We start from the raw sequence: 23560 nt of genomic DNA, 5'->3' as shown, positions 1-23560 counted from the left end.
TTACAAAAATCAGGTTGACAGCAACATTTCAAAAATGAGACTATAATGTAATAAAAGCATTATCCCGGCTTGTGTCTGATCAGGGAATAAGAAAATGAATGAAATATTGCCACAAATGAGAACTGGGACAATTTTGCAGAGAAGGGAAAAATAAAAGTGGAGCTAGAGAAAAACAAGGCAAAACCTTCTGAGAAGGCCATGTTTGACTGCAAGAATTTATGGCTTCTCTTCTTATCTCAATGCACCCTCTCTGAAAGCACTCCCCATAACAAACCTGAATGATTTGTCTGCTGCCCACTAAACCCTTTTTCTTCAAAGGGCTTAACCACAGTTACATGTCCACTGTATTTCCACAGAATGGTGCATCCATGTTTCAGGCAGCAGAGCTTAATACATCCCTGAAAGTGTCCCTGCCACTGATGTTAGCAGCAGCAAATGTGGCAGACTGAGGATATATTCCCAGCAGTGACAGTGCTTAACATAGGTCCCTATATGCCCACCTGTGTGGAAACAAATCTGTTGCTTGATGATGTCTCCTTTATTCAGCCATTCAGGTGCAAACCTTTCTCTTGCTGTCATCCTTTGGTGAGATTTTCTGTAAATTGCATCACAGGCTGATTTCTTCCTTCTGTTCCTTCAAGTCCTGAAGCAAAATCTCTGTAAGCAACAGGCACTAGCACCAAAAGTGGGTGAAGTTTCTGATACTCAGCATGACTTTTATTATGCTATGCCACACCTCGGGGCCATGAAGGCCTTTCTGGCATCAATCCCAGCAGCATCCCTGGAGAGTTGTTTATCCTAACCCAATCTCTTTATATGGGTGGAAGAGGAATGAGAGATAGGAATCTGCACAGTCACCTAACAGCACAGCCAATGGACTATTGTCAAATCTAGCTATACAGACAAGCCAAACTGACATTGAAACTGAGAGGAACATTTGGAATAAAGACAGATCCCTGAGGAGATGGAGAAAATGGCAGCCAATAAGAAAAATAGGGGTGTTGGAATAGAGCTGGAATATTGGTGTGCTGCAGATATTTTTGCTTGCCTGTCTTTGAGAGTCACTGTGACCTTGGAAGAGTTTGCAATGGCAGGAAGCTGTTCCACCCTTCTATGCACATGGCACAAATAAAACAGATGCTAAACCAGCTTGGTGTGCTTCTATTTATGCTCAGCAGAATTCAGTCAAAGCATATCCAGGTTTCTCTGTGCAGTGCCCCAGCAGTGGGGCATCAGGGAAAAGAGGGGGATGGTGAGTGTGCAGCTCCTGCACGTGCACCCATGCTCCACTGGCCAACCATGAAAGATAGAGCAGTAGATATGCAATTTTATTTTGCTTTTTTTAGCCTCAAGTCTAGTTCAAACACCCATTGAAGTGGCATCATCATTTTCTCACTCTTTTTTCCCATGAGACTTGGCTCACTATCTGCTCAAAGATGACTGAGATTCATTAGAGTACTAATGCCTACCAATTTCTATGCAAAAATCCACATTACTAAAATCCAGTGCATATTTCACACCTCTGGAAGATTATGAATTGGATGGGAATAGAACAGGAATAGAAAACTTCAAAGCTAGAAAACTTCAAACTCTCTTATTTAAAGCTGGCAGTTTTATCTCTGTCATTCATGTCGCCTTTAGCCTTTATTTCACTTCCTTCCAATAATCATCAAGACTTTAATTTTTTTTCTGTTATCCTTAAATCTACCTTGCTGCACATGTGGGTAGAGGAGCAAACTGCTTGTAAGTAGAGTATAATTTTAATCTTTTTTTTCTCTCTTCATTCTTCACTCTTTTTCCTGCTGATTTTCTTCTTTATATAGTAGGTAGTTCATGTGGGTCCCTGAGACAGGCACAAAACTACATCCTGTGGCTATTGATTTATACGAAACCCTAAACACCTTTCCAGGCACTCCACTAGGGGATTTCAAAACCCACACAATTATTCCAGGAGAAATTCTAAGTATTGCAATATTCATCTCTATCTAAATAAATTAATCCCTTGCTAAAAGACTTTTATTTCACCATGATAAGGAAGAACTGTTCTAGAAAATAATTCCAGCAAAGACTGATCTCATAGTTCAAGATACTGGCCATAATTCAAGATACTTGGCAAAAACAATATTCAGAGAAGTAGAAATTGAGCCTCACAACCATATGAAAAAGGTTTGCCTGACTTTATCTAAACAGCAACTGGGCCAGAGTAAAATAGAGAAACTGATGGCACAGGTACGTGACCAAGATACTATAAATACAGTAGATCCTGATTAAAATCCCTTTTCCCAATAGGAGGAAAAGGACACTTGGACCTCCATCATCCCCTTCCTCTGTATAAGCCCTACACTATTCAGCACCCTGGACCCTGAGTGAAGCTTTCAAAAGTCACAATAGAAAATGGGAGCAACATCATTAATAACCTTGGTATTTAGGTGAGATATTTAGACTAAAGACTGACATTTGACTCCCACTGGATGTGTTCAACCTTGAGGTCCATCACAGCTTTCCTTCTGGCTGTCAGATTTTAAGAAGGAAAAAAATATGAAAAGTTATTTTTAACCGGTATTGATGGAATCAAAAGTTGTCCCTATCCACCAGCACAAAATCAAAATTAGAAAAGTCAAAATATAAAATATAATGATCCAGAGGAACAAGATCAATGAGTAACCAACTTCAAACTTTGTCCAATTGAGTAATTCCACTTTCTGATTTTATTTTTTGTTCTTTTTTGACTGTTAAAACTAAAGAGAAAGAATTGAGGAGAAAAACCCAAAACAAAACTTAATTGTTTTTGATCACCCAGAAACATCCTAACAGGGAATTACCTTCCACAAGGTGAATATCCATCTAGGTCCCGAGGAGAAAACTTGCATTACCACACCACCATCCTCTCCACATGCTGAACATCTGGAAAAATGGCAGTAAAACTAAAGATGGTTTACAGAAACCTGTAGAACTAAACAGGTTCACACAAACCTGTTTTCTTGTTACACAGTGATTTTATGAGCCAGATTCCCACAAACCACAGCCCTGCAGCCCTGCACCATCAGGGAGTGCAGCTATAGCCAAGCTGGGCTTTTAAAATCTCAGGGGTAGCCCAAACCACTGACTCTGTGAGACTTAGGGCTGCTCCAGCCCCATGTAATAGAAGTACTCATGGCTCACAGTATTTTGTACCTGAAAATCAAAATGGGATAAAGAACAAGTCTTTATCCCATGTCACAACAGTGACACCAGTAACTCATATTGAGATTCAAACCCCTGTTTCATTTTAAACTGCAAGCCCTGTCTGTTTTAACATGCACATGTAGGTGTTAGATGCACTAGAAGCACTTCCTTTTTTTTAATCCTCAATTAATTCTTTTATTTTCAGCTTCAACTGCAGAAAAAGCTTACCATAAGCAGAAAGCTCCTCGTTAATCTCCAAATCTCCATGGAGAGTGCATCTGTTATGGTGCTCCCTCTGATCTTATAGTTTTCCTACTGATCTAAAAATAAATATTTCCTCATCATTTATTTTAAAAAAACAGTTTCTTTTTAAGGATATCAGAGTAATGTCTATGAAAGAAAGAGAAAAAATATGTTCTTTTATTCTGGCTTTGAAGAAAGCTAATAGAAATAACACCTGATTCACTCAGAGAGATATTTTAAAGCCGTTTATAAGCACGACCTTCAAAGAAAGACAAAATGCCTTCTTCAGTGTCTGTCATTGGATCTAAACCTGCCTCAATGAAATCAAAGTGCTTTGTTTTGTTGGACCCACAGGACGTGGGCAGGACCATCCTTCTCTAGGGTCATTAAAAGCAGTCGGTTTGAGCATCCTTGGATGCTTTTTCAGGTAACACTCTTCGTGTCACTTCTGTGGGACAAGACCCTGCCAGGAAGAGCTCCTGTGGCTCCTGCAGAAAAGTCACATTGTGCCTTTGCTTTTGTGTGATCACAAAGTGCCTCTGCAGAGTCAGCCAGCAGCCCAAATTCCCCTGCTGGATGAATGCTCCTACACCACTTAATGATGTGCTGCCAGGACAAAGCACGTCCTTCTCTTTGCCTCCTGCCTCATGTTTTACACTGGGATGTTTTATTTGGTGCCTTCCAACTCCTGCTTCACCAAAAAAAAATTCTAAATATGATCTTTTTATCTTCTCCATGCTACTTGTGGGCCCTACTGTATCCCATCAGATTCCCCCTCTTCCAAGACAAGTCCATTTAACCTGCCTTTGTACAGAAGCTGTTCCATGTTTTCTGCTTGGTTTTGCTGCCCTTAAGCAGTTCTTTCCCTCTTCTGCCATTTCCTGGGATGGTGTGTGGGAGCTGTGCATGCCTGGTGCAGGTGTGGTATGCCAGGACTCCTGGCACTCTTTCCCAGCTCAACCCCAGCTCCTCCTACCAAGTTTTTTACTTTAGCTGAGCTCGCTGTGTGGGCAGAGTAAAATGGGATTGAAATCCTGCCAAGTGCAGTCAATACCACCCAGCACTCAGGTTTGCACTGATGAAATCTGCAGTTTCTGAGCCTTGGCTGGTCAGATTTACAGCCAGGTAACTGCTGAGGGGGCAGGATGAGTCTGAGGGAAAAGCCTCCACCTGCCTGTATCTCTGTGCCTGCTGCCAGCACTGCCTGGCAAGGTTTTCCACTCTCCACCTGTTGTCAGATGAACAGAGAAAAGAGGATGAATCCTTCTCTCCAGTTTCCAACTCTCCTCAGGTTTCTCAGAGAATAACAGGACAAACCTACTAGCATTAAGGACAACATCTCACTTTAATGTCCTCTCAGGCAAGAGCATGTTAAAAGCCTGTCCAGGCAGCACTCTACTGGATCAGGATGCCCAAACTATGACAACTCCCAGACTTTGACTTGTAGGATCCCTCTGCCAGAGCTGTCAACTATCTCTTGGGTTTGGGGAGAAAACAGGTGGAGACAGTACTTTTTCCTTTATTTAGAGAATCACTTTACTATGAATAATTGCAAATAATTTCCCAAGTGGATGTTTTGCTTGTTTCTCATTAGGCTGAAATGGTCCTCACACACATTTTGCAGCCACTCAAGAAAAAGAATCATAGAATATCTTGGGTTGGAAGGGATCTTAAAGATCATCCAGTTCTAAGTCCCCTGCCATGGGCAGGGACACCTTCCATTATCCCAGGTGTCTCCAAGTCCCATCCAACCCAGCTTTGAACATTCCAGGGATGGAGCAGCCACGGCCTCTGGGCAACCTGTGCCAGGGCCTCACCACCCTCAGAGGGAAGAATTTCTTCCTATTCTCTGATCTAAACCTACCCACAGTCAGAGCAAAGAATTTTGCTACAGACAAGTGCAGGTTAAGGATTGCAGTTAAATGGCACCAAAAGCAGCCTTGATGTAAAAACATACAATTTTGTGATCAAAATCCAAGACAAAACCACACGTAACAGCATTGATCCATTCTCTTGCTTTATTTGAAAACACATTTAGATAACATAGTGCAGAAAATAAAGTCTGCCCATGATGTCATCCATCTGGTTGTGTGTTTAGCAGAATAAGAAGGGCAGAGAAAAATTAAAATCACCACTGTTATACCACACTGTCAACACAGTGACAGTAAAGTGTCCCCCGATGTTAAGTGCAGCCAGTAAGTGAGGTTATTTACTGCTTCATAACACAGTGTTATATATTAGTAACATATTAACTCAGCAACACCACTTGAGAACTTACACATTATTTACAGGCTCACTCCATAAATTTTCTCTTCATTGGTGATTGCAGTTCCAGGACATTGCACTGACACACAATGTGTTGGAAACATTGATGGACACAAACAATTGAATTTTATACCGTGAGTTACAAAAATCATAGTAGTTAATGAACTCTCCCACTGCTCTGACCTCTGAGGTTCATTAATCACCATTCTCAGATTATTCATTATACTTTGAGCTCCAACATGCTGAAAAAAATCAGTAATAAATATTCTAGGAAGTTTTATATAAGTTTAATACAGCTTTGACTGTTGCTTACAACACCAGCATGCTGTGACTGACACTTCAGCTGTGTTCTCCAGTGGGTCACTGGGAAGGTCAAGTGCATCTCCTAAGGACTATAATGAAGCAGAACATGGAGGAAGCCAAAATCACTCAGAGCCAGGTGCAAAGTGGCCTTCAGCTTTCCTCACCTTTGTGCTACCAGCCAAGTTTAATTTTTAGAGCAGTCAGTTGATCTCCTTAGCAGAATGGAACATCTTAACTCAAGGTCTAGTTGTTTACAACAGAGTTGCAGAACCAGCTCCCAGGGGGTGATCAGTTCATCTAGCATTTCTCGGGTCCCATAAAGCTGAAAAGATATTTCTTCTTTAATTTCTATCACAGTTTCAGGGAATTACCCTGATTTTGGTGGGGTTGCACCTGGTTTATCTCATTTTTAACTGAGAAAGGAGCACACATTTTCCCTACTTTGTCTTTTCCCTATGGACCAGACTCCCTGTTATCCAGGTGCAACTCCAAAAAGGCTGCTGAGGTGGCTGTGGTGGGAGATGAGCAAGGCAAAGGAAACACAAGATCCTTTTTTCACGTTAAAAACTGGAAAGGGATGTAGACCATGGACTTCCAAACAGGTGTGCATCTATTTTCAGCAGGAAGGGGTCTGATCCCCTAAACAGAACTGAAATCTATCTAATACATGTCTGTGATTTCTTGCTCTACAATATTAAGCACAGACCAGTATCAGGACATTAAATGTGAATACAATCCTACTGCCAACAAACTGAAACAATAAATACAGCACATTTACACAAAAAATAACACTTTAAATTATTTCTTAATAGGACACACCTTCAATAGCAGAAATATATTTCTATACAATTAGTACACCTAAGCTTTAAGATAACAATCATATTGTAGCTATTTTTGGGTATCACTAAAAGTCTATTGGTACCTTTGTAAATTTAACTCTATTAGAAATATAATTCCTAAATGTATAAATGTAGATCACAAACCACTAATATAGGTTTTCCTGAAGGTAATTTTCTCATGTAATTTCCCTGTGGTTGTTTGGTGTATTTTAATTTAATGACTCTGGGATTCTAGATTTATTATCATGTGCTCAAAAGCTAAATAGCACAGCTGAAAATATTTTATTCCAACAAATTGTCCATGGCAACAATTACAGCACTTTATTTCAGCTTGAACTGCAAGTGTTGCAGAATGATACCTCTCTGAAAAGCTCATCTAATAACTGTGAAAGCAAAGCTTCTTCTTTCATAATAAAGTTTAACTCTGCATCTGCACATGACACTGCATTGCACCAACTTTGGATTTTGAAATCACTTCATCAGAAGTGAAGTTTCACGTTGTGAGGGGTCTTTTGAAGCCAGTTCCAGTGTAAACTATCCAGCTGGCTGTACAGCAAGGTCAGCACTCATTGCTTCAGCAGCACAGACAGCTCCTAAGGTGAGCTCCCACTAGTGTTTAAATTAGGAAAATGCTCAGAAATTCAGATATCAGGACCAGAAATGACTGTTCAGAAATACTGGCAATTGTTAACAGTTATTGTTAGTAGATTAAATAATCTATTCTTGAGTACCCCCTTCAGAACTTCTCCCTTTCAGAACTCTTCCAAGCCTGAATGCTCCTGTAGTTCAGAAAGTCCCATTCCAGCTTTCCTGCCTTCGTTTCCAGCTTTGATTTCTCATTCTATCACCTTCTGAGACTGCAAATAACTCCCCCCTTTCATTTACGAGTTCCTCAAAGTTATTTATAGACTGAATTTTCTCTGATTTTTTTCTCTTTTAGACTTCTTTGCATAACCCTGTCAGTCCCTCACCTGTTTCTGTTGCTTACACATTATCATTTTTCTCTCCTCCCTGTTTTACTTTCTCTAAATCTTCCCTTAGCTTTGGGACCAGAACTGCAGACACACAGGCAGGGTCTCCAGCCACTGATCAATCCCAGTTAATGGTTTGCAATTCAGGAATGAGGATCTTCAGGTGCTCCAGGGAAACACTTTTTGGTGTTGGCAGACTGCCTCCATGAATGCAATGTGCTAAGATCCCTTCCTTGACACATTTTGCAAGATTTGTGCAGAAAGAGCAAGACTTTCACACCAACCTCTAATTTTAGGATGCTGAGCCTCTGTGTAGCCCCTTTTAGAAACTAAAAACATCTTCCCATCTCTATTTCTGTGCCTATTTTCTACACATACCTCTTTTCTAAATGTTTCATATTTTCACTAATGTAAGATTATGCTTGATGCAATGTAAACATTATTTATAATTTAAAATGTATTGTGTACCACACATGTATCTACCATCTATACCTGAAATAGTTCTGTGCAATGTCAGGTTTTGGTCAGTGCAATGTTTACTTGTTATTTCACAAATTTATTAGCTATATTCCACAAACATTAGGAGATCTATTCTCAAAACTCCCTTTGGGTGATGTCTTCAAAATACAGATCCATGAGCATCTTACAACTCAGGGAAACCTTTATCAGGAATTTTCATTCATTTGTTGCAATCACCTGATTGGATACTGAATGTGTCTCTCAGTATGAGATCTTTGTGAGCTCTAACAAACCTGGTGGGTTTTCTTTTCTACCCAAATGAGACACAAAAATGCAGCATTTTGCTGAAAAAGCTTCTTTATCTAAAACTAGTGAAACATCCTGTAAGTTCAGAAGAAATGAGAGCATGAAAATCTGTAGCTCCACCTTGTATTTCAAAAGGTTGTGCTCTGGTTTATATGTCCAAGACCCTCTCCCCCATCTGCAAAGTGAAACAGGTGTAACTGAGGAAGTGAAGATCATTCCAGACACTTACAAAAACAGCTCTCATCATGTGCACCATGTTCCAAGTGAAAGAGAATAGGAGCCATCCTGAAAATCAAAGCATGTAGATAATAAAAAAGGCGTTATGGGAAGCACAAGAGCTCCAGAACACGTGTAAACATGGTGATGATAATGGTGGTGCTCAGCAGCGGCTCTCCAGAGAATATAGTTTCAGATAAATGAATGTTCTAAATGTTCTTCCTTGGGCCCAGAGACCTGCAAAGGCCTGTGAAACTTGGGAAAATAGAGATGTGGAGGGAACCAACCAAACCTTCCTTGAGAGCAGGGAAGAAGAGCTGGGAAATGTGACTAAAAAGATGCCAAAGCTGCTTTCCTGAGGGATACAGATTGATGTGTCTGAAAGTTCCCTGGTGGGAAGAAGAGGTAGAAACACAAATATAAAATGAATAATGTAGAGCTACAGGGGAAATAAGTGCCTGGTCCTTCAGCATCTATTCAGGTTTATTCTCATGACCAAGAACAGCCTGCACAGTGAAGGTGGGACAAGCTCTAAAAGACATTGTCAGCCAAGAGAAAAGTTCCACCAAGGAATCCAATTCACTACCATTGTGCCTGTCATTCATTAATCACACTCTCTTTGTATGAGGACACATCAATTTTCTCTTTCTCTTTTGATGCCACAAAGCCAAAATCTTCTGCTATCAGCAGTCTTGTGCTGTGGGTGATAAATATTTTTTACAAATCACTTGTTGGGTTAGATTCTTTTCATTTTTATTACAGGTCTAGAAATAAAATTTGCTACAGCTGCTTTCACCTATACGGACAAATGCTCCCTACTCTCTTCCAAAATCCCACTTACATTTTTAGCACTTAATTTTTTTCAACTTCTGTCATAAAACTTTGTTTAAATCTCCTATTTCAAGAGTTTCTTCAGGCATTTTAAATCTTGATATTTCTTCATTGTCAACTGATTTCAAAGTCTGCAGAAGAAGGTTTATAGTCATTTGTCCCCTATGACTGAAAATGACAAATAAAAAATTTCCATATCCACATATTTTGCATAATTTCACTGTCATTTCAAAATACAGTATTTCTCTTATTACTCTCTTACTCTCAATATTGCTGTCCAGGTCACTTCATTATCTAAGGGGAGTCTTTGCCTGTGTCAATTACTTCCTTCAAGTCATGGACAGTGAATTCAAATAGAATTTTGCTTCTTGGCAGCTCAACCTGAATGCACACAAAGGTTACATAATAAAAGATCCTCATTTATAGCTATTATTCTTGATGACACTCTTTTCATTGAAAAACATTTAATTTAGTGTTTATACATAAAAAGAGGAAAATTCTTAATATAACAAGGAGGATGAAATATTGAAAATGAAATAAAGAAATCCTCCTTCAGAGTCTTATTCCTTACTCATTCATCACAGTGAGAAGGTTTGATAATGTTGGTGCTTTGACAAAGCCCAGGTCACAAAATAACATAATTTTGAAATATCTAAAACATTTAGAAGACTTCTAGAACAGGAAAGTGAGAGATTCATTGTCTTTTGATGACCTCAGACTGAGCTTACATATCTCAGTTTTATATAATAATCAATTATCAGCCTCAACACAGGAAGAGGAAGAATCTCTGTCCTGAGCATCTGTGGCAAAGTATTATCTTTAGAACCATCTGGCTACAACCTTCAAATCAATTCAAAGCTCACCTTGAAAATTTGAATCCATAATAAGAGCCCTCATTCCTCTACCACTGTGATCCCAAACAGAGCAGAAATTGTGTGAGCTGCTTTATATACAGGTGAACAAAGAGAGTGTTCCAGTTCCCTTTTGTCACTGAATCCAATGAGATCCATTTGCTCTTAGGTTCAGATTCTGCATTTAAATTAAGCACTGCATGCTGAAATGTGCATGTCCTGCTTGATTCAGGGGAACATCTTCCACTTGAACACATGCTCAGCATAAACTTGTCTCTAACTCCTGCACAAGCTGGAGGTTTCTCCTAGAGCAAGATACTGTTCAGTCATGGAAAAACTGAGTTCTCAGACAAGAATAATTATGGCATTGAATAAAAAAATAAACTTAAATAATATGAAAATAAATATCTTTAAGTCATATGAAATGTTTGTCATTATTCTGGAATTTTGTATTTAGAGTTTATTAAACTTCTGAATTCTTAGCACATGTATCTAGTACATTCTCTACAGTGGTATCCAAAAATACCTTACACTCTTTAAAAATACAAAATTCAGCCCTCTCACAAGTGTGTATCCACTTTGGGGATGACTCAGCAGCAATTCTGAGGAAACTCCATAATTTTAACAAGTAAAGAGAAAAGCCACCCCAGTTTAAATTAGAGGAAGAGCTCATGCACAGACTGTGAGTTGATCTACCCCTAAATCTGGCTGGAGTATTGAGCGATTCCTACAACTGTACCATCAGTGCTGTTCCAGCTGATCTCATTTATAGGGCCACTGTATGTCTTATTTGCATCACACTTCAGTTATGATAAACACCTATAGATACAAACAAAAGCTTGCCTGCATGAAGAAAATAATAAAAGCTGCAGGATAATGCAGGCAAGGTTGTTGATATCTTCATAACCAAGTCTGCAGATATTGTAAATGATACCTTCTGCTCTAGTTCAATTTGTGGACTCAATTTGCAACCATAGTTAAGGAATGAGTTGGTCTTATGCTGAAAGGTCTGTAGAAATGAAAGAACTCAACTTCTGGGGAAAAATTAACAAAAAAAACATGGAAACTCTTTGTACCTCTGCAAGTTCTCTTCATTTGTATTCAAACTTCTTTGGCTAAAGCATTGCAGAGGAGGAAGCAATACTTTGGGAAAATTCAGCAGAATTCTACTTCTGCTACGTGGTCTGAATATCATTTGATAAAATGGCAACTGCAGAATGGGAGTGCTGGGATATGCCAACAAACATCAGATTAAACCTTTATGATATTATTGTATAAAGCAATATTAACATCACCATGGATCAGTTACAAAAGGAGTTCAGTTCAGTGTGGCAGGAAATACATGTTAAACACAATTCTGAAATAACAGTAGAATAAATTAATATTAAACAAGAAAGTAAGTGCAACTCTTTCACAGATGTTTCCTTTCCTTAAGGGAACAACTCAGAAGAAAGCTTTGCCCTTGTAACTTTGTTTTTCTTAACAGTCAGCATAAATCTGTGCGGGAAACTCTTTGATTTGCAATTAATTTATTTTTAATAGAATCATATCATTCTTGAAGAAATTACCTAGAAACATCAAAATTATTATTTTAAATCTGCTTTTACTGAAATGCTAATTTTTGATCTGCAGTGATACCTTCACCTTAAGAGAAATCCAAAGGAGACAAAGGAGACAATAATAATAATTATGTCTCCTATCCAACACAACTGCTTCAGCTGCCTTACTCTCCAGATCATCTCAAGACACATTGTTTTACTGTTGAATGCATTAGGAACTTGTAGAACTTAATTCTCTCAAGTAGTTACTAATCCTCATCCTTCCAGGACTTAGTGTTTAAAAATCACTCTGCAGATGCACTTTGGAAAGACTCCCCTGTTACAGTGCTGTGAACCTTCTCACAAACACACCAGTTTTGAATCTGGTCTCATGGTTTGGATTGAAGAACATTTTGCCATTTTATATCTCATTAATTTATCTGATGAAGAATTGGGATGAGTAAAATGCACAGTGAATAATCTTTCTGCTTATTGCCATCATATTTCATTGTAATTTTGGCCAGAGAATGATAAAAATGTGTGAAGTATTGGTTTGCTCAATTTGTCTTGGGCTGACTTCATTCTATTTCTGCTGTTTTATTACAAATTTATTCATAACTCCTACATGAATCTACAATTTGAGCAGAAGACCTTTCCCCTCTCATTCACAATTAAGTAAGGATTTTTTATTCTGCATCTTGTACAGTGATCCTGTGTATGAATGTGGCACCTCTGACTTTGCCATGACTTAAGTCAAAATATTTCTGAATATTGAAGGACTGAAGTCAAAGTGGGTTTAACACAGCTTGTAGCTTCATGATTTGGGAAGATGCTCACCAGAGAAATCCAGTCAGCTAATGTTTCCCCACTGTGCAATTCAGAGTCCTGAGAAGTGAAGCTCTGACTCTGATTTTTTGTCTAAGGAATCCTTTCTCTCGTGTTCCAGGTCTCCAGTGACTGCAGCAGGAATTTAGGGAGATTAGCTTTGGTAAACTAAAACTGGCCTTTATGTATACTTTCCTTCCCCTGAGGGAAAATACTGCTCCAATTATCATTTCAGTTAGTGCTAAGAAGAACAAAACAGGGCATTTTAAAGCATCTCAAGTGAAGGAAAAATTTGAATAAAAACAAATTTTCTCTCTTTCTTCTTCCTCTGAGTACTTAGAATATTTACCCAACTCTAGTGCATTATTTTGGTCAGGATTGAAAGAACTGTACATTGTACAGAGGAATAGGGAGTAAAATAAACCTGTCACCATGTTTTAATTCATTTACAGAAAGAGGAACTTGAGCCAGTGGGGTTGTTTGCCAGCAGGTTCTCATTTGCTGCAGGTGAGATGAGCCCTCATGCTTCCAGCTGGGTTTCGTTCATGGCTGTGGAGTCCCTGTGTGCAGAAATTGTGTATGTCCTGTGGGCAGAAGAGGGTACAATGGTCACTGTGCTCACACCAAGATGATATTAGGTTCCTACTTGTGGGAAGTGATTCTCCAGACCATTTTGTTCACTGCACAAGCCTAGAGAAGCCAGCTTGCATTCAGCTTGCAGGACTGGGTGAGACTTCCTTCAGATTTTAAACACAAATCCAGCCACCAAAAATCCACTGAAAGCTACTTTGAATCTGTGTCCCATTTGACTAAAACTGCAGAAGGTATTTTTGCAAACTATAAATTCAACACCTCAGACTTTTACAACATATATAAACCCTGTATGTTCTGCAGATTAAATAAATCTCAGTGCAAGATTATGGAAAGATCTGCTACAAGAATCTGCAGAAGCTCAAGACTGACTCACTGAGCAACACACCAAAAATGCTGGAATTGGTAGGGGAATAATATGAATGATAAAACGGTTGTTCATGCTTCTATCAAGGCACATATGTTTTAGGCCTTTGGAGCAAATTACTGGAATTCTATTGTGTTGCTTCTCTTTCGACCGCCACTTTGCGCTCGGGGGTTCCTTGCCGCTGTCCCCCGTCCCTCCCCGGCCCCCCGGGACCCTCCGGCTAGCTGTCCCCTCTCGGGGCCGGGGTTTTCCGCGGTCCCGCTGCCCTGGGCTTACCAGGCAGCGTGTGGGTTAGCACGGTCCGAGTTGCGGCGCTGCCTCAGTCGCCGCAAGGGTTCGAGATAAAGAGACCAAGAGAGACCAATGGTATGCTTGTCCAGAGAGATTGTATTGCCTGAAGCATTGCAGTGACCAAAGGCCCTGGGCTATTGCCCAGATACAGTTTTATACAGCAAAATTAAGAGATAAGGTCTTAAACAATAGAGACAGTGTTCAGCTAAGGCACATCAGAACCACCCCAGGGGCCAGGTCCAATGGGAACTGCTCAGGGGTGGGGAGAAGGGGGTCTACAGAGGAATGCTGAAGCGGGACTTTCCCGAAACAGTGGAGCATACATAAATGTATCTTTTCCCTCAGTTTCTCATTCCCAAAGCCTTTCTAAAACAATGGGGCATACATGAATGTATCCTTTTCCTCAGTTTACCATTCCCAAGGCCTTTCTAAAACCTTCCTCCACGCTACCATGCCAGCATGACTGCAACAATTCCCCGCTTTTCAATTACTAAGATGAACGATGCCTTGGGAGAAGGTAAACTGTGGCTCTTAAACTGCAGTGTCTTTCTGCTTGTCGTCTTCCCACCAATCGCTTTCCGTGGCGGCAGCAGCGATGAAAACCGGCGCGGAAGCCTTCGGCTTCGAGGTGATGACCTTGGAGACGATCCGCTTCAGAATCCCAAATGCTAACAGAACTAAAAACAATGCAACTAGAAAGTAAAAGATGTCTTTTAAAAGAGACACTGCCCACCCAGAAAGGTCCCAGTCTTTGAACAGATTTTTAAACCAATCCTCATTTTCTTGCTTCACATTCCCAATGAGGCTTCTCATTTCCTGAATGGACGAGTGGACACTCTGTCCTTTAGATGACAGATCAAAACAACACAACCCATCAAATTCTTTACATCCATGACCATGTGCCAACAGCAGGAAATCAATAGCTGCCCTATTTTGGAGGGTAGCCTTTCTGGTTATTTCCTCGTCTTCTAGGAGGTCACTCAGGGCTGCTGATGTTAAATTTGCCTGCTTGGTCACCCAGCATTCTAGATTGCCTAATTCACTCAATGCTTTGGCTGCTGCAACCCATGGTAAAAACACAGAGACAGCAACTCTTTTGGATTTTGCCCAATGATAAATTTCTGCATCACAATGTTCATCAAATTGGCTTGCACTCCGCTTAGTAATTTTTTTCCCACTTTTTGCTTGCCCAATTGGAATTTGGGTCATGTTGGGGGAAGCAAGGGTCAGATGCCCAAAAGTACATGGACCTCCAATAAGACGAGATGGGATTCCTGGGTACGCTCTGTCCCCACAGATAAGAAACATTCCCTTGTCCAGCTTGCGTGGACGGAAATCAGTGGTGGATGCAAATTTCAGCTTGTAGACAGCTGTGCACCATTGACCTGCTCTGAATTCTACCTTGTACTGTTTGACATGCTCATATAATTTTACTTCTTTGGTTGGGGAAAAATCAAATTGAATGCAAAATTCAGCTTTTGCAGAGCCTAGGAGTTCTAATTCCTGGGGCTCCCCCTCAGCAGTGGGCAAATGTGAAACCCACCCTTGCCACAAAATGAGGGGATTTCGCACTTGTGCTTCAACTTGTCCTGCACCTTTAGGTATTTTATTTTCGTTCACCTGCTTTTGCAAACGGACCAGATCAATTGGAAACTCATCCCCCTTACTTGGAACCCCTATTAAACATGTGGACATCGGATTTTCTGCTGAGGCAGTGGACAAACACATATGATCCTGTTGCAAAGCTTGGGCTAGCGTGACCCACACATTTTTCTTGGGCTGTGGAACAATCCATGCATCCACCGTGGAAGGGTAGATGACCATTCCCTGGAACCAAACGATGAGCAGGAATGTGGAAATTGACATTCTGCTAGTCTGAAAGAGAGATAAAATCATACAACAAAGTGAACTAACTCTGAAAAAGATACATTTTGCTCTGCCAGTATAAAGGAAAATGATTCTCCCCCCTCCCGCCTTCCCCCCTTGTCGAGGAGGCCCTTTGAACCCAGGAGTCCTGGGGGTTGCTGCTGCTGAAGCAACCACCCTTTCCCGAGGTTTTATCACTGAGTCCTCTGTCATCAGCATAGCTTTCCTGGTGCACTCCTTGATGAGCTGATCGAGTGTGGGGGGAGGCGATGATGGAAGGGATAGGATGATTCGCTGACAGACTTCATTTGCATTTGTGGTGACCAGTTCTAATATAAGTTGGTCTTGGAGCTCTGGATTTTGCACCCTTTTTTCCACAGAGGCTCGCACTCGATCCACAAAATCCATGAATGGTTCTGAAACAGACTGCTTTAAAGTGGTATATGAGACAATAGGGTCTTTAGAAGGCATATTAAAAAATGCACGTTCTGCTGCATCCCTGGACAGGTCCAACACTGCTCTGGGAATGCCTGCTGCTTGCTTTTCAGCTTGGCTCCAATCACCTTCACCCACTAGATGTTCTAAAGTGATTTCCTCATCCTCTATATCTGTGGAAAGGCTTGGACTTTGCAGAATCTCTGGGAGGAGATCTGCTGCAAGTCTTTTCCACGTTCTTTCCCACAATCTAAACTCTGACTGAGGGAGCAAGCAACTGAAAAGACGTTTCAAATCAGCGGGGACAAATGTCTTGGAGCATAGCGTAGCTTTCAAAATGCTCTTAAAAAATTCACTTCTTTCCCCAAACTCACGCTTCGTTTTGCAAAGTTCCCTAATACTATCATACGAAAGGGGCTCCCATTTGGCGTTCTGTCCCCTGGCATTATAAATCACAGGGGCTAAGAACGCAGGCTCGGTCTCTCTGAGCACTTCCCGGCTGACAGCCTGGGCGCTGCTGTTGCCAGGGAAACCGGGAGAGGGAGAGGGAGGAGGAGGAGGGCCGGCTTGTGAGGGAGTGGCCGCAGCCGGCGGGGCTGCGTGGAGCGGGGCTGGGACAGGGACAGGGGGTAGCGATGCAACTGCGAGAGGAGGAGCTGAGGGCTGGACCGGGGGCTGGAATGTGGGCTGAACCGCCGCAAGGGAGGAGGGGTTGGGGTCAGGGACAGGCGGAGGGGGGAATGCGAGGGCTGGGGGCATGTTCTGGGCTGGCACAGGGAGCAGGGAATGCGGGGATAGAGAAGGGAAAACCGCGTGGCCACCTCCATCTTGTGGGGGCTGCACGGGGGAGATGGGGGGTGCAAAGCATGGATTTTCAGCTGTGGGAGCAAAAGCAGGAGGAGGAGAAGGGTTAGAAACTAAATCTACATCTGCACAGTTAGTTTTGTCACCGCAGGGGGTGCGGGGGGGCACCGGGGACGCGACAGGGCGCTTTTCTGCTCCCTGGGCGCCCTGAGTGTCTGCACTCTCTTTCACAACATCGTAAACGACCAAAAACATTCTCATAAAACCTTCTTTCACTGAAGGATCTCCTGCCTTTGTCCTTTCACTCAGCACTGCACCAACACGCTTCCAAAATCGTCTTTCTCTCACTACTTGCTCTGTTATCTCTGGAAAACTTACTGATAACCATCTGACAAACTCTTTTACAAGGCTCTTAGGAAATTTGACACCTGCACTCAGCAGGGGCTCCTGAACTTGTTTATAAATCTCTTTCTGCTGTGTAGTCAGCCTAACACCCATGGCTGGCTTCACAGCAAATCTCAACCAATTACTGCAGCAAACCCAAAGTTCTAAAGCTACGACGGAGACTCCCGTCACGCCTGCGCGCTGGCGTGTCCCCCCATGGGCACACAGGAGCCGATGTCTCCTGGCCGGGCCCCTGCCCCCCAGTACCGAGACTCACCCACCGCCGTCCTTTAGACACCGCTGCAGCAACGGTTCCCGAACCCCGGGCGGTCTCCCGGGTGTGGAGAGGTGCCGTCCGACCCGTGGCGACCTCGCCGGACAGAAATCGGCGTCTGTCTCCACGGCAACAGTCCCGCTGGGCTGTGTGGAGAGGCAAATGCCTCACACCACCAGCGTGATCCCAGAGCTTCTCCCCGCGGAGCCGACAGCCTGCGTAGCGATTTATTCACACCGCTCTCCGCTCTGCAGCTCGCGGTGACACTGCAAAGTGTCTGGAAAAGCTCCTAGCCAGTGCACTGTCCACGACGGCTGCGGCAGGCTTGCTCAAACCAGTGCAAAGCCCAACGTTGGTGCGCCACTTGTTGCTTCTCTTTCGACCGCCACTTTGCGCTCGGGGGTTCCTTGCCGCTGTCCCCCGTCCCTCCCCGGCCCCCCGGGACCCTCCGGCTAGCTGTCCCCTCTCGGGGCCGGGGTTTTCCGCGGTCCCGCTGCCCTGGGCTTACCAGGCAGCGTGTGGGTTAGCACGGTCCGAGTTGCGGCGCTGCCTCAGTCGCCGCAAGGGTTCGAGATAAAGAGACCAAGAGAGACCAATGGTATGCTTGTCCAGAGAGATTGTATTGCCTGAAGCATTGCAGTGACCAAAGGCCCTGGGCTATTGCCCAGATACAGTTTTATACAGCAAAATTAAGAGATAAGGTCTTAAACAATAGAGACAGTGTTCAGCTAAGGCACATCAGAACCACCCCAGGGGCCAGGTCCAATGGGAACTGCTCAGGGGTGGGGAGAAGGGGGTCTACAGAGGAATGCTGAAGCGGGACTTTCCCGAAACAGTGGAGCATACATAAATGTATCTTTTCCCTCAGTTTCTCATTCCCAAAGCCTTTCTAAAACAATGGGGCATACATGAATGTATCCTTTTCCTCAGTTTACCATTCCCAAGGCCTTTCTAAAACCTTCCTCCACGCTACCATGCCAGCATGACTGCAACACTATTGTTTCACAGTCACTTGTATGTGCTATGGTGTTTGTGATAGTCTACACTGCCAGATTAACATCCATCATTATCCCGTTGCTCAACCACAAAAGTAAGGCACTTGTCTGGCATAATACAGAACTATACTTTTCCTCCAAGTGCATAATTAGTGTTTTCAGGAATTCCACAGGTGTGCAGCACAAATTTTGCCTGAGGGTTGTAAGTAAAAAAACAAGGAGACTTCCTTAAGAGACAATTACACTTTGATTTGTCTGGTTTGAGGTGGGTTTTCTTGGTATGAATGGTACCTGCAGGGTGGTTGAGGAACTACTGACTCTCCCTGTTGATTCTGTGGCTGAAATGCATAGTATTAACAGGTTATTATGGAAGGAATTAACACAATTCTCTTTCATTTGCTTCACTGACAATAGAGGTCATCAACACCTTCTGGAGGAAACTCATATGATGATGTGAAAGAAAATAATTAGGAAGACAGGATTGATCCAAAATCCATTAAAAACAATAGGACTTTTTTTCCAAACTGTATCACTGGATTTGCAGCTGGATCTAAAAGTAAGGACTGTCTTCTTTCTTCTCCATACACATCTACAGTCACTTTACAAATTCTCATGGCACGAAAAATCCCAAATCAAAATTGTCACAGGCAAACCCAAGAAATAAGATTCAATGTGCTCTGATTCTTGGTCTTAGTTTGGTACTTTTTGGAACACAATGTTCTTAAAGGTATCCTACTTCCCAAAGAAGAATTTACCTTGATTTCTTCGAAGAGCTCTTGGCCTTCAGCCCTCCCGGCCGGCAGCAGGGAAACCTGCACTCAATGACCTGGTAGATGATGGGGTTGTACATGGCTGCTGACTTTGCCAGCAGCGTTGGGATCACCGAGAACTGGATGGGGACCGAGTCCGGCCGTCCGAAGGCTGACCAGACCGAGACCACGGCGTAAGGGATCCAGGCAATGAGGAACCCTGCGCAGATCAACATTGCCACCTTGTGAGAGCAGAAAAGAGACAGCGGCGTTTGTCCAGAGCACTCGGACACTGCCAGAGCTAGGCAGAGTGCAAGGGAATTACATTGCACTGAATGGAAAAGAAAAACGGCAACTCGCTTTTCCATATAAATTTACAATATCAACAAAATCTACCTCTTTAGCTCGTGCCTGTGTTTCTTTTGCCTGACACAGAGCAGTTAATGAGATTGCTATCAGACCTTTAAAAATACAGTAAAGTCTGACTAAATATGAGGAACTAAATAAGATTTCAGAAAATAATAATAGCTTGATATTCAATTCAAATTATTTAAGGAGGGGATTCCTTTCAAAACACAGAATCTCCTTTTTAGGATAATAAACTCATAATAGCAAAACACAAAGGTTCTTGAAAAAAGTTCTTTTGAAAATTGGGAATTTAACTGAGAGTGAGAATGCTAGTAAAATATCTAGATTTATTTCTCCTAACCCAAATAATGGATTTGCCCTTCATTAGAACATATAAATACTTTAAAAAGCAAATTTATGCTAAATATTTTAGTTCTGATAAATGAGTTCCTGGTAAATTAGTAAGTGACCTCCTTATAATATGACAAAATGTAACCATAAGAAAGTTTATAAATATAAATGGTATAAATACCAAAGAAAAACTGTTTGAGGCCATGATTTGTATACGTTACCTGAACCAGCCTGTCTGCACTCGGTCACAGCCTGATATCACTTCAAATGATGCCATGCCATCATACATCCTGAAAAACATCTGCCTTTATACTCCTGCCATTGACAGATTATTGCTGCACCCACACTGGTAGCAGCACAACTGCACTCATTTGGAATAAGGCAATTAGCAGGATTAGAATACCAAAAAAAAAAAAAAAAAAAAAATTCACCAGATAGCACAAGGGGTTTGGACATTGCATAACTTTTCCTGTAGCCTGTTCTTCTTGTCTGTCACTGAAGGAACAGTGCAGGTAAGCCAAGGATCTCAAATTGTGCTGTGGATTCGAATAGGTTATAAGGGAGACTAATTTTCCATATTTATATTTACCCCAACATTATGTTCTCCAGCACAGATCCAAGACAGGTAGGAAAATTACTTTTGTTGCAACTCAGATAGCATTAAATTTTTACATGATCCTTCCAATATGCAAAAAAAACCCTCCAAACCTGCAACCTCAAATCAAAAGTTTCCATTGCTCTTCAAAGGAAATTTCCTGAATAACCACCAAAAGAAAGGTAACAACTTGAAACATCCTTTTGAAAGGCAAGTGAAGTTGCACCAGCTGTACGGCAGCACTGGCTGTGCGGGTACGTAGCTGAGATTTTTCAGATATGTTTAGACTTAATGCCCCTTATTGCTGCATGTTATATAACTCTCAGTTCAACTCAGAAAAATTGTAATAAAATTTGATCAGCCAAGCAAAAGTTGCTGTTTTTCTCACTCTTGGCATGTCTTACAGAGGTTGGTGAATCTTTTACAGCTAAGGAATCTGATTTTGTTCAATATAAGCCTTTATTTTGAAAGATTTCCTGGCACAATAGCCAGTATCAAGGATCATGGCTGTCACCACTGCCAAACAGAAAATAGATTCAATCAGAAAGGGAAAACAGGATATGGTCTGAGATGGAAAATTAATTTTTAGCAATTCAGTGCTTTTTTATCAGAAGTCCATGGCTGAGCCTAACTGATAAATTATTTGCGTAAAAACAAGTGTCACAGGACTAATTTTTGTTTATATCTTAATTAACAGAGGAATATAAACTGTATGAAAGTTTTATTTCCCTGCTACAATAATCTGCTTTCTGCTTTCTGTTATAATTCCTATGCAGATCAAATACCTTAAATTACCATTTACAACTGTTTGCAAGCAAAGGGTGTTTTATGGTGGGGAGCAGGGCCACAGGGACTTGTCATAGGGGAAAGCTTTGGCAGACCTTCAGAGTGAATCATGATCTCAGGGACACAAGTGCCCTAATCACTGAATTATGTTTCCAGTCCTATTTTTTTCTCATCTTGACAGTAACAGAGGAGAAAGCTGCAAAAACCACCTTCAGAGAATCGTGCTATTGTCTCCAAATCTGCTTCTATGACCCAACCCAGCAAACTGAGGAAAACGTTCCTACCTACCTTGGTCAGCTTCATTTCAAGTATGTGGCTGTTCTGAATCCTGGTATCATAGTGAGCGACTTCTTTGGTCGATGATTTGACTTTTAAAATTATTTTGACGTAGGAAAACACAATCACCGCGGTTGGGAACAGGAGGCAGAAGAAAAGGATGCTCAGAACAAAAACCTGTCCAGCCACTGACGCCTGTGCCAGCCACCAGTCCAGAGTGCAGGAGGTCCCAAAGGGCTCGGGGGCGTAGCTCCCCACCCCAGCAAAAGGCACTGTAGCCCAGAACGTGGCATAGGCCCAAATTATTGCCAGGCAGATAAATGCATGATGTCTCTTAAGCCAGGTACCTGGAGGAAAATTCAAGAGTTACAAGTTCATGTCCAGATGTGTTGTGTCACGTGGAAGGGCTCACGGCCAGCCTGGGTCTATCTGGTCTAGTGGAAGCTGTCCCTGTGGGGCCTCTGGAACTGGATGGTCTTTGAAGTCCCTTCCAACCCAAACCATTCTGTGGTTCTGTGAAATATGAGGATTTTTGACTGTTGGACAGCAACTCTGTCGTGTTCACCTTGGCTCTCTCCAGGTGTCCACAGTGACCCTGAGCTCACGTTGTGCCTCATGAAGACAAAGGAACATTCACAACGAAGGCTCCACCTGTCCTTCTTTCAGACCTTTGCTTTAATTTTTGAGGAATTGCAACTTAGAAGAGTCCAAACTAAAGAAGTCCAAACAACCAGCTCAGCAACAGTCATGGGAATCTTGTCCAGCAATTTCAATTCTTTAATGTAATTAAGGTTTTTTCCTATTCTTTCTTTCCTAAGTTAGCTGACTAAAGCCCAAATTCAAGTGACTTGACAAAAAACAAGGCTTTACAGTGGAAATAAGATATCTAAGATTGAATTTTACTTTTTCCCTTTTCCAGTACAAAAAAATCACCATGTGTATTCTTTCAGAAGTATCTGTAATACATGTTTTCATGTATCCTTGCCTTTTTTTTTAAAATTAAATGCAAATAGAACTCCTGGAGATCAGAACATTGTCCCTCTGCTCATCTTGCATACAGCTCTAATTCATCCATTAAAAGTTTCAGTTTGCAGGGTTTTTATCATCATCTACATAGCCAACATGTAGGACTCAGATAGGACTAACAAATTTAAATATTTCATTTTTGCAGGAACTTGCAATATGGTGTAATAACATCTCCTTCCATCTTAGAACCCCCAACTCGTTTGTACTCTCTGAATCACAGGGGATTATTCACTCATTTCACACTAACATTAAGAAGATTCTTCAGGCTTTTGGAGTGATTTAAAATAAAACCAAAGCAAAGAAACACCTCTAATTAGAATGTGTTCATTTCCATCTTGTTTTACATGTTGAGATCACTGGAAGGAAAATGAACATTGCCTGACAAATGATGTATTCACGTATGATGGCTGAGAGACAGAAAGGTGCTTTGTTGTGTTCAGGGGTGGAAAAACAAAGCAACAATAGCATAACTAATAAAGAGAAACATTTTTTAACCATCTATACTGAGCATGATAAAAATGTTTATTTATTGCTCTCCATCATTCTGTATGGACCACCTGATCAGAGCCCTTGAGAATAAAGGTTTTGAAGAGTTTTCTCTCTCATGAAC

The 23560-nt window shown here is 41.7% G+C and overlaps 2 protein-coding genes across 2 annotated transcripts in view; both read right to left on the bottom strand.

Annotated features, from left to right (window-relative positions):
- Window positions 1–3195: 3195 nt before the first annotated feature.
- Window positions 3196–23560, bottom strand: part of LOC110470275 (opsin-5) — a 45980-nt gene continuing 25615 nt past the window's right edge. Inside the window, exons 5-7 of the mRNA XM_021529797.3 lie at window positions 21937–22271; window positions 19575–19810; window positions 3196–13396 (exon numbers count right to left, since the gene is read on the bottom strand). Of these exons, the coding sequence (XP_021385472.3) occupies window positions 13333–13396; window positions 19575–19810; window positions 21937–22271 (635 nt within the window). The 3' untranslated portion in view covers window positions 3196–13332. The remainder of the gene's footprint in view (window positions 13397–19574; window positions 19811–21936; window positions 22272–23560) is intronic.
- LOC146767781 (uncharacterized) lies at window positions 14138–17821 on the bottom strand. Its single transcript, XM_085574456.1, has one exon. The coding sequence runs from the start codon at window positions 17662–17664 to the stop codon at window positions 14593–14595; it is 3072 nt and encodes a 1023-aa protein (XP_085430582.1). The 5' UTR covers window positions 17665–17821; the 3' UTR covers window positions 14138–14592.

Source organism: Lonchura striata, chromosome 3 (genome assembly GCF_050655825.1).
Source record: "Lonchura striata isolate lonStrDom1 chromosome 3, ASM5065582v1, whole genome shotgun sequence".
In the NCBI taxonomy this organism is placed as follows: Eukaryota; Metazoa; Chordata; class Aves; order Passeriformes; family Estrildidae; genus Lonchura; species Lonchura striata.
The sequence above is the reverse complement of the archived record's forward strand: the minus strand, read 5'-3'. Positions and strand labels throughout refer to the sequence as shown.